Source organism: Pogonomyrmex barbatus, unplaced genomic scaffold, assembly GCF_055798465.1.
Source record: "Pogonomyrmex barbatus isolate J1 unplaced genomic scaffold, ASM5579846v1 scaffold2, whole genome shotgun sequence".
NCBI lineage: Eukaryota > Metazoa > Arthropoda > Insecta > Hymenoptera > Formicidae > Pogonomyrmex > Pogonomyrmex barbatus.
Genome location: NW_028297116.1, coordinates 3,024,604 through 3,035,849, shown reverse-complemented (window position 1 = coordinate 3,035,849; position 11,246 = coordinate 3,024,604). Strand labels below are relative to the sequence as shown.

Sequence of the window (11,246 nt, the reverse complement as noted above, 5' to 3'; positions counted from 1 at the left end):
TTATTGGGAGTAAATGCATGAAATAAGTAATTTCTAAATTATCTGAAATAAGTAATTTCTAATATAAAATATTTTTATTTAAAAATATTTAGAAAGAGAATTAAAGAGAGAGAGAGAGAGAGAGAGAGAGAGAGAGAGAGAGAGAGAGAGAGAGAGAAGGAGGAAGGGAAGGAGAGAGAGAGAGAATCTAAAATAAAAGACTTAACATTTCTATTTTTTAAATAAGATGATAAAACATTCTTTAGTTCTTCTTTTTAATAAATTTTAATTTTCTCTAAATCTCTATCTATTTAAGTAAAATAGTTTTAAGTATAAAGTGGTTTCTTCAATATAAATCTTTTTATAATTATTTTCTTTATATCTATATAAATATATTAATTTTATTTTATAAAGAAAATTAATATATTAAAGATTAATCAAATAAAAGACAAAATATTTTAGATTATACATTTATACATATATATGTACATGTGAAATATACACCAAACTGGTTGATTATTATATGCAATCATTGCATATAAAGAACAATGGATATCCCGGATGCTTCTTTTAACCTTTTTTTTTAACCTTCTTTTAACCTTTTTTTATTTATAAAATGTTGTGGGAAAATATGTTAATTTCATTGGAAAAGATGGACATTCTTAAATTCGTCTTTAATTATATAATTTAAGAAATATAATTTCGCAAAATGAATTTCCATAATATTTGTTTTCAACTCTGTTAATTTTCCATTTTCTAAGTATTAGTTAACTAAAAATCTAAAAAAAAATCATTAATGTAATTAACATTAAATGTCATCGACATATTTGGATATATTTTAATATATTTATAATTTAACATTATAATAATGTTTATTGATCATAGTGATGGATTATCACTAAAACAATCCTATATATTTTATTTTATTTTAGTGATAATATGTTCTTTCTATATTTTTTTGTTTTAATTCGATTTAATATGAAAATGTTTGAGTTAATCTATTATACTAAAGAAAAGAAATGATAATTAATAAAAAATCTTTAAGGGATAATACCTATGTAAAATTTTCAAAAAATCGATTTTTTTTTTCTTTTAAAATACATTATAGGGTCTCAAAAATGAAGTGCAAGTGGTTTTATTGCGATACATAATTTTTTTCGAAAGTTAAAGCGATCCGCGCCGAGCGCTTCACAGTGTTGCTGGCCGAACGGATCGACCGCATGGTACGTCGAAACGTTCAGGGCTCGTAGGGTCCAAATATTTTTATGATCACGTGCGAAAACACATCAGTATTCAGCTGAGAAATTAAAAAAAAAGCAGTGAAAGATCTGAAAGGAAAAGGTCAGCTAACAGGCAAATTGATAAATCAACTAGCGATTTATTACGATTTAGTCAGAAGAAATTCAGAAGAAATTCTAATTCAATAGAAAAAATGAGAAAAGAAATATGGGCAATACTATATCGTAAGATCTCAACGGACAATTGACCTCAGCATGAGAAATGTCCGAGTGGTGCGAAGGTAGTGTACGTGGCGAGATAGCGAAAGCTATAGAAAAATTGAAAGACTATAAGTACAAATCGGTAATATCTATAGAAATTTTCGAAGCAATAAAATCTATTTATATAGAATTAAGCTCTGACGGAGTGCTTAATCGCTGCTTGAGCGGATTTATCTAAAATAGCAACGAAAGTTTAATGCCACCGTGTGGTCGATGACACCGAAGAGTTCATCGAACGGAAAAAAGTTTCAGATATTTATGCTGGCATTGCCGTATGTCAATTTAATGATGGGATATGCAACATTATGCACATAATCCAAGTTCTGGGTTATTATCGGGTATAATTGTTATAATTTTTGCGTCGAAGCCGATGAACACCGCATCATGCTCTCCGATCGCTCACTCAGCGACGCAGCGAAAGAGGCTCGCTCGAGCATAAAAACCGCGAGAAAAGACGAAGAGAATAAAAATCTAGCCATTGAAAGACAACTTTCTGGTGCTAGGATTGCAGACTAAAGGTAAATTCACAAAAAGTAAAAAAGTTAAATTGTTAATCTAAAAATATTCACATTTAAAACTTTACGTTTTTCTCGAAACAGCATTTTTCAAATTGGCTAGCAGTAAAACTCAAACAATTTTTAACCGATTTATTTCAAATTTTAACAGTATTTAAAAAAAAATTACATTTTTCAAAGAAATACGATTTTATGATTTTTTTTGATAAGTTACAAATTTTTTTAATTACAATTGATTTTACTCGACTTTTTTGTGACGAAAATGGAACTTTTTCTTTGTACTTCCGTCATTTTGCCAAAAATCAATTTTTTCAAAAACAGCTACAGCTATTTCTGTAGATATTTGAGTAAAGAAAATAAAAAAAAATTTTTTTTTGTTCTAAATAAAAAATTACACGACACTTGTGCTGCTAGCCGCGGAACACCGTGCCAATTTTACTGTCTCTTTCATGCTGCTATATATTCGCCATTTTAAATAATTAAGATTCTAAAAACTTTTTTTTTACTTTTTTATATATATAATAAAGTTATAAAATTCATTTTTTAATAGCGCGATTCATTAAATTTATAAACTTCCTTAAAAATAGACCTCATTTACGGCCGGTTACATAGGTATTAGCCCTTAATTATAAAATATCTTTAAAAACATATAAAAAGCGCCAAGTATACACGTTTGATATTGTACAACAATTACATATTTTTTAAAGTACACTAACAAAAGATTTGATAACAAAAATGAATGTTAATTTACATCAGTTTTCCTAATTATATCACGTTTTGTAGCTTGCTCTATATGAAACATAGAGTTGGGCATCAATTTATATGTATAAAATATTCGTCGAAATGCGCAATCTTTAGTATCAGTACACAGGATGTGACAGTGTACAATAGAATATGTTTATTTACAATTTTCTTATGATTTGATTATACTTTAAGATTTCTGAACGATGTACATCAATACCCCGGAAATCCTCTTTGATCATTTAACCTTTTTTTATTTACAAGACAGTGTGTTAAAAAATGTTAATTTTATGGAAAAATTATTCTAATATCTGTTTTTAAGATTCGGCTCTCTCACGGCGTGACGGATATGATGTCAGAAGCGAAAAATAACATGCAAAAAATTTTCCGCGCCGAATAGCTATATTTCGTATTTTTCATTTAAAAATATAATATTTTCATATTCTTAAAAAAGATTATCTTGTAAAAAATATTAGAAAGTACGATATCTAATAAATTGTGTAAAAGTGTAAAATAATTTTTGAAATAATGGTACACTGCTCACCTATCAGAATTAGATCTAGTTGTTTCTGATTATACATAACATAATATAAAATTTAATTCAATTGGAATACAAATGAGAAAATATAATGCATTGGATTAATTAATATAATTAATATAATATTTATATACAAATTTTATTAAGTTAATACTACAATCATAAAATATCTTCAAAAAGAGTTTATTCATTTGCATATCAAAAAAGATTAAAACAGAAAAATAAAAAAAATTTATATCATTCTAATAGTGATCAACTTGTTAACCGCATATGATGAATAATGATTATTTATTACTTTATTATAATAAAGAAAGTCAGTCCAAAGTTTCATAAGAAATCAACTCACGTAACCAAGTAAGTGTTCGCGAAATATTCATTATGACAATCAGTAATAACACAATATAATGTAAAAATAGAAAAATTATATGAAAATGTAAATCGATTTTAAAATTTTAGTCAGTCGACAATCAATAAATGACTAATTGAATTTTTTCTATTTTTTTAAATCATACGCGATATTACTGATTCATAATCAATATCCTTTGTTTTGGAAACACTTATTATTGTAATCATCGAAACATCAAATATTACAGTGAATGACATATTTGTTTACGCATTTTACAAGTTGATCACTATTAAGTTATTTAAGATTAATTTTTATATATTCTGTACCCGTCTTCACAGTGTTCATTGAAAATGACTTTAAACTATCGAAACAATCAAATATCTTCTTTTTATGTAATTATTATTTTGTAATTATTAGCATATTGAACGAAATTTATATAATTGCGCAATATTTGATAAACGGCAGTATTTAATAAAACATAATCCTTTATGTTCTGTTTGTGATTACATTATATTTTTATTTAAAGGAATGACCTTAACTATCTCAATGTGAAAAACAGTTGCAAAGTATCAAATATCACAAATAAAAATTGTATTGTTTCAAAAGAGACGTATAATGGTGCTACTGATCTGACATTGAATTGGTTTAAAAATAACATAATACCATTTCACTACCATTATTTCATGAAGACGAAATTATATGATTTCTTTTTTTATATGATTTCTTTAGTGGCTTTGAATATAAAGGCATTGAAGTGATAGAGAATGTTTTTTTAATAAAAGCTGATTGTCTTAAATGTGCCGCATTTTGCACAAGTATTAGTCAAGTTTGACATTTGAAGTTTGAAATATATAATTTAGAGACACGAAATTAGTTATGGAATCTTATGGAACCCTACAGTATAACAATGTGTGCAAATCATAAAAATTTATTAAAATAATATTTCTCGTAATATTTTTCTTTTAGCGATGTCAACTAGCCTTCGAGATGCAATTTAATGCCATTGGATTTTTTTCTTTGAGGTTTTATTAAAAGTAAAGATTACGTCGATAATTCTGTAATAATTTCTGACCTCAAACATAATATTCGGCGCAGTATCGGCGAAATAGAATCAAATTTATGTACAAATGTCATAGAAAATATGGCCGAATAAATGGTCGTCTGCCAGAAGAGCCGAGGCAGCCAGTAAATGATGTTACATTCCATATATAATTCTAATGTATTAATTTAAAAAAAAAAATCAGAGACATTCCCATTAATTCACATTTCATTCAAAAAAACAAGAGAGTGAGTTTTTACTGAAATATTTTTCTTTATAAAAATTAATTCTCTTTTTTATAAAAATTAATAATTTATAAGATATTTTATGCTTTATTATGGTATATTTTAACACGAAGTGTAAATTCTTTCATTTCTTACAATTATATTTTAATATTATTACATAGAATAAAGAGATGAATCAACTTGTATAAAAAAACAACGTATCTTTTTACATATAAAAATGTACGTAATTACAAAGAGTATAACTTTTTGTAAATCTTTACGTTAAATAAATTGTTTTATCATTATGTATAAAAAATATTAGGATAAGTTGTTAAAAAATAAATTATATTGCATTCGAAAGAAAAAGAAAAGATAGTATATATTTTTCAATATTATGCAAAAAAATTCTTTTTATTTAGAATTTCTTACATATATTTATATTATGATATACATAGAAATTTATCCTTTCGCAATTTTTATTGAAAGGATTTACATTAATGTAATACAATATTAATTCCAGAGATCCCATCACCAACTTAATAAAAATATAACAACATAACAACGCTGTTATATTATATAAATTTTAATTCATTTTGATTTGTGTAGCTCTTAGATGAATTTTTATTCGCATCTTCATCATTATTCGCATCAACGCTATAGCAGCCATACCTCTCTTAGTAAAAACAAAATGTAATGAAATTATTATAGCTGTTAAAATAATTATTACACACAGTGCATTTATAAGAAAAGAATTTTGTTTTTGTATCAAATTACGTATAATTATACGTAATTGATAAAAAAACGAATATTTGATAAAAAAACGAAATTCTTTTCTTATAAATGCACTGTATGTAATAATTATGCTAACAGCTATAATAATAATAATTTCATTACACCTTCTTTTTACTAAGATAGGTTTTGATTACACATAATTATACATAATTATATATATAATTATCAAAACCTATCTTAGTAAAAAGAAGGTGTAATGAAATTATTATACATAATTATACATAAATTAATTATACGTAATTATATATATAATTATATATATAATTATGTATAATTATGTGTAATCAAAACGTATAATGAAAAAATTTCTCAAATCACAAATGGTGGCTCCCCGTTAATTGCAATTGATACTTCTTTATTTTTTAAAATCGTCTGGTGATTACCCTCAATATAATGTGTTTTGACCATACCTTCAGTTATCTAAAATAATAATATGTTATTAAAATAAAATTTTTATTTTTCAGAAATAGCCTAATAAAGTTTTACAAAAATTACCTTATGCAAACCATAATTTTCTTCGAGCGTTATATGCGATATTTCAATTGTAGGTTTCAATAATATTATGGGAGACTTAATACGCGGCAATACGGAAGGATCATATTGTGGAATGGCAGATAAATGCTTATAAATCGTTATGCACAATGTTTTCAAATTTATAGGTGAGAATGTAGTATTTATTGCTAAGAAATGTTTCGCGAAAACATTATATCTCTCCACCCAGCTTTTACACTTCTTCAATTCCAGTAGAATCTATCAAATTATATTATTTAGCTTTTTGTTTTATTTTTATAAAGATATTATTTTTATACAGATTGGTTTTATAATAAAAAAAGATATGTCAATATAAATATAGAAAAAAATAAGTAGAACAAAATACTTTTAAAATTTTCATAAGGACAAAATATACAAAAAGTACACTATAAATAAATGTTTATATAAAATAAAATAAAGATATACACAAAATACCTCACTACTAATTTCTCCTGTATACATTTTCATAATGTGGCTCAGAATAATGATTTGAAAATCTACTTCGCTCCAGTTTGATGTAAAATGTGCATACATTGTTTGTATTTGTTCAGGAGCTCCATCAATGAGAACAAGTCGACTTTTAAAGTTCATAGCCTCCAATCTTCTTGTTAGCTCAATTGCGATAATAGATCCGAAAGAATATCCAACTATTACAAAATTTGTTGTCTTGTTTCTCAATTTTGATAATATATGCTGCAATATTTTTAAAAGTATCAGATGTACATAAGCCTCAAAGTCTCTAATGAAAACATTGTGACGTGAAGTAAATTTAAGATGAAATAAAATCGCTTACTTCTGTCAGACGATTGACTGTGTCTGATATAACGTTTATAGCATCGATATCGTTTACGCTATAATATAAGGTTATTGCCGAAAACTTAATACTTGATGCTAAATGATTAAATACGACTCCACATCCATCGATACCCGGTACAAGAAGTACTTCAGTTGTAGTATCTTTTCCTTTAGTCGGAAGATTGACACACGGCTCTAAAATGAAATATTCACTTTCTACTGCACCAATTAACAATTTTATAAAGTCCGGTATCTCTATATTAAATAATTTTTCATTCTCCATATCGGGTATCTCTTTATCTTTTATATCGGGTATTTCTTTATTTTCCGTGTTATCGTGCCCGCTAGAAGATATTTTCTTCAGATTTGCAAAAGTGAGATTTCGTATCTCTTGCGCAGTAAGAAATATGTCAAATTCTCGTTCAAGAGTTTGTTTGATTTCTACAGCCATCATAGAATCCATTCCGAGTTCGGCGAGAGATGTATTTTGACTTACAAATTTTATGTTTTTTATATCTGTAACAGAAAAAACATTTATATTGCGCGAAATAGTTTAATACGGAATAAAATAATGGTGCAATAAATGAATAAGTTCGTATGAATATACTACCTAAAATGTTGGCAACAGTATCTACCAAATTGGTAAATCCGGAAGAACTGGTTTTCTTTTCAGCTACGACCATACTGCTCACAACTGGACAGTTTTGAAGTAAGAATTTATCAAGCTCGTCAAGACAGCACGATATTTTTTGCTGCAATGTACCACCGATAATCAGTTCTTTATTGTCCTCCTGCATGTCGGCAACTAGACCCACATCACCCACGGCACCCCACTGAATTGCCAATCCGGGTAACCCTTCTTGCATCCTTTTTTCGCATATTCTCTCCATAATAGAATTAGCCATGCCATAATTAGTTTGTCCAGCGTTTCCCCTGCCACAGGAAACAGAAGAGAAGACCACGAAGTGTCGCAATTTAGGGCAGATTTTTCTAGAAAGTTTGTCCAATGTTTGCGTTGCCGAAGCCTTTGATCGGAAAGATTCCGCAAAAGTTTCCGCCGTTTGATTTTTCAAAACGCCATCCTTCAGTACTACACCGAGATTGAATATTGCGTCCACTGGTGCTTGTTTTTCTACAGTATTTAAGAGATGTTCGCAATCTTTGGGATTAGTCACATCGTTATTTTTGACGATTTGTACATTTACACCGTACGATTTCCATAATCTAACTTTCATGCGCTGGTAACCATTTTTTATTCCAGTTCGTGAAATGAGTACAATTTTTCTGGCGCCTCGGAATACGAGCCAGTCAGTCAATTCCAAACCGAACCCACCTAGGCCCCCTAGTATAATATAACTCCTATCTCTCATACAATAGTAGCGACGATAAGCCATAACGGCCTCATCTAAATGTTTATCTTCCTCTTGGATGTTTATAATTACCTGTGAAAATATTTCCATGTTATGGATATTGACTGTTATATGTAATTATATACAAATAATCATCTTTCTTACAAATAATCAATATTATTATACCTTTCCCATATGTTTTCCAGTTGTCATGTATCTAAATGCTGCTTCAATCTCTGATTTTGGGAAAATTTTGGCTTGAATTGGTTTGATAATTCCATTCTTAAGATTATTATCCATCATATTATGTAATAAAGATTTCTTCTTGCTATCTCCATTAAACATATAATCAAGTATAATACCATGAAAGCTAATTCCTTTCTGAAACACGGACATATCTAAAGGATTATTAGAAATCATGTCAAATTTGCCAAGCTCTAAGAATCGACCGTTTCGTGCCAAACAGCGAACGGATGCAATCAGCTTTTCTTCCGCCAATGAATTTAACACGATGTCAACTCCGCGACCGTGCGTTTGTTGCATTATCATTTGTTCGAAACTCGTGTCTCGAGAATTTCCAATGCGTTCATCACGAATAGATGGGAATAACTTTTTGATAAAGTTTTTTTTGTCATTAGTGCCTACGGTAGTATACACCTCACATCCTTCAGAAAGTGCGAGATGAATCGCTGCTTGTCCAACACCGCCGGTGCCTGAGTGTATAAGTACTTTATTCCCTTTCCTCATTTTTCCACGAATATATAAAGCATAGTAAACTGTGCTATAAACACACGGGATCGTTGCTGCCTCTTCGAATGTCCAAGAATCAGGTATCTTCCAACAGAAACCTTTATCCCTCAAAACGACATTTGCAATGCAACTAAAACACATAATTTTATTTTAATTTCAAATCTATAATGTCGCATAATTATATTTATTCTTTGGAGCATTATTTACTCAGTATCACGTAATCCCATTACGCGCTGACCGTCAGCATCATAGCCCACATATTCCATTCCAAGAGGTGAATATTGAAACAAACGACTTTGTGAAATTGCCTGATTATGTGCTAATCTACCAGTAGCTAACATTACATCTTTGAAATTGAGAGATGAGTAGACCACGCGCACAAAATTTTCCTGATGAGATTCTATGAATAAATTGTTCTCTATCCAACGAAGTGTACTTAAGTCACCATGAATCTTCAAAAAAATATCATGGTATACATAAAATAAATTTAAATAATATTTTTAAGTAGAAATAACATGATGTAACTTAAAAAAACAACAATGAAAATATTGTTAATTACAATGTTTATATTAAAAAAATTTGTACATACCATTTGGCTAACATGGGCGGTCCGTACTAATTGTGGTTCTGATTGTGGCAACCGTAAATGTCTATAAGATCCCCAGGTCTTATTAGGTCGTAATACGTTTACAGTCATATCTTTTTGTAATTGCTGTACATAAAAAGGATTTTGCAAGGAGAAGTTAGGCGCTTCCGCATCTTGAATCAGGACACCTCTGACAAATTCTCCACCAGGCTCTTTTCTCAAGCAATTGACAAAACCCAACAAACCGCACTCCAAATCTTTTTCCCCCACAATTACAATTCTATTTTTATCATGATTGATTTTATTGTTTACAAGCGACTTTAGATTTTCCAGCCAATTAAAATTATCATTATTTATATGAACGACAGTTAATTTTTCTATTTGAACTTTCTTCTTTAAAAGCACAATTGTTTCTTTGTCAGTGCGTTTTTCAAGAATAACATCTAATTTATATTGCTGCAAATATTTATCATAGTCAATTACGTTGCATTTTTCGCGAGATAACAGATAACCACCTTCTTTCAAGAATGACAAAAGTTGTTCTAACAAGATTTGTTCTTTTGTTAAAAGATTGAAACCAGTCACTATTAAAGCTTTATCCTCTACTGACGGCTTGTTAATGTCTTCGATTAAAATATTTGTCGGTAGATCTTCTGGGTTGAAGCGATTCGGCGATGTTAATAAATTGATATTTGCTTGTATCAAAGGTATATCACCAAAAGCTTCAAGTAACAACGAAGACGAAAGATCGTCTACTGCAACATTATCGATATCTTCCACTAGTTCGATAGTTTTTACTTTGATGAATTGATGATCTTCAAGTGCAAGTTGTGCGACTATCCGCATCGCTTCGTTTAAAGAAATTCTTGCATAATCATGGTGAGCTACAAATACATATTTCTCGATAACAGCTTCTTGAGCTTGTTTGCGTCGAAAAATCTGGGTAGCTTTGAGGCCTCGAATCTCTATTCCCCCGGCTATAATCATGTCTGTTTCTTTATACACTTGTATCAGCAATTCTGTAATGACACATCTAAGTTAATGCGCTATTGAGGAATTTTTTAATTATATCATATATGTACGCAATTAATAATTATTTGATAAAAACAAAATAATTGTTTAAGTAGTTCATAAATATTTACGTTTTTCTTCTTCTGTTATTATTTCCTGTAGTCTCGTCATGTGAAGTTCAGGATTAATTACTAATTTTTGAATACCTGTTGGAACGTACAAGTCTCTTGTGTCGTATCCGATTATCTGCATCTGTAACATAGTATCCATGAATGTTATCCAATTATCTGTCCAAATAGCATGTCCCTTATTGCCCGAAATAGAAGCAGTCTTTAATCCACGGAATTCACCACTGTATTGGTAACCTCGTAATTTTAACTCTTTATAGATATCTCGTTTAGTCATATGTTCTTCTTCATCATTATTCTTCGGTAATAAATCTGCCGAAATCATTTCCTGTTCAGGATTTGATGTTTCATACGCTGTACCTGTCACTACAACACTGTCTTCTTCGGACACTTCAAACTTCCCGTCTACAATATTTTCATGTA

General features: G+C 29.1%; 1 protein-coding gene and 1 long non-coding RNA gene across 4 annotated transcripts in view; one reads left to right on the top strand and one right to left on the bottom strand.

The window, feature by feature from the left end:
* The first annotated feature begins 106 nt into the window (after positions 1-106).
* Positions 107-5,259, top strand: LOC148936580 (uncharacterized). The gene is made up of 2 exons (XR_016139140.1): positions 107-1,996; positions 4,585-5,259. It is a non-coding gene; the product is annotated as an uncharacterized LOC148936580 (long non-coding RNA).
* Positions 5,260-5,263: 4 nt separating this feature from the next.
* The window catches only part of LOC105424210 (fatty acid synthase-like), an 18,880-nt gene continuing 12,897 nt past the window's right edge, over positions 5,264-11,246 (bottom strand). For 2 of the 3 annotated variants that reach the window (XM_089076443.1, XM_089076444.1), the window contains exons 12-20: positions 10,827-11,228; positions 9,688-10,703; positions 9,306-9,550; positions 8,535-9,228; positions 7,610-8,441; positions 6,998-7,515; positions 6,640-6,897; positions 6,169-6,423; positions 5,264-6,093 (exon numbers count right to left, since the gene is read on the bottom strand). In XM_089076443.1, the coding sequence (XP_088932569.1) occupies positions 5,983-6,093; positions 6,169-6,423; positions 6,640-6,897; positions 6,998-7,515; positions 7,610-8,441; positions 8,535-9,228; positions 9,306-9,550; positions 9,688-10,703; positions 10,827-11,228 (4,331 nt within the window). In that variant the 3' untranslated portion in view covers positions 5,264-5,982. Of the gene's footprint in view, positions 6,094-6,168; positions 6,424-6,639; positions 6,898-6,997; positions 7,516-7,609; positions 8,442-8,534; positions 9,229-9,305; positions 9,551-9,687; positions 10,704-10,826; positions 11,229-11,246 lie in introns of those variants that run through there. The other variant, XM_089076445.1, reaches the window with a different exon arrangement.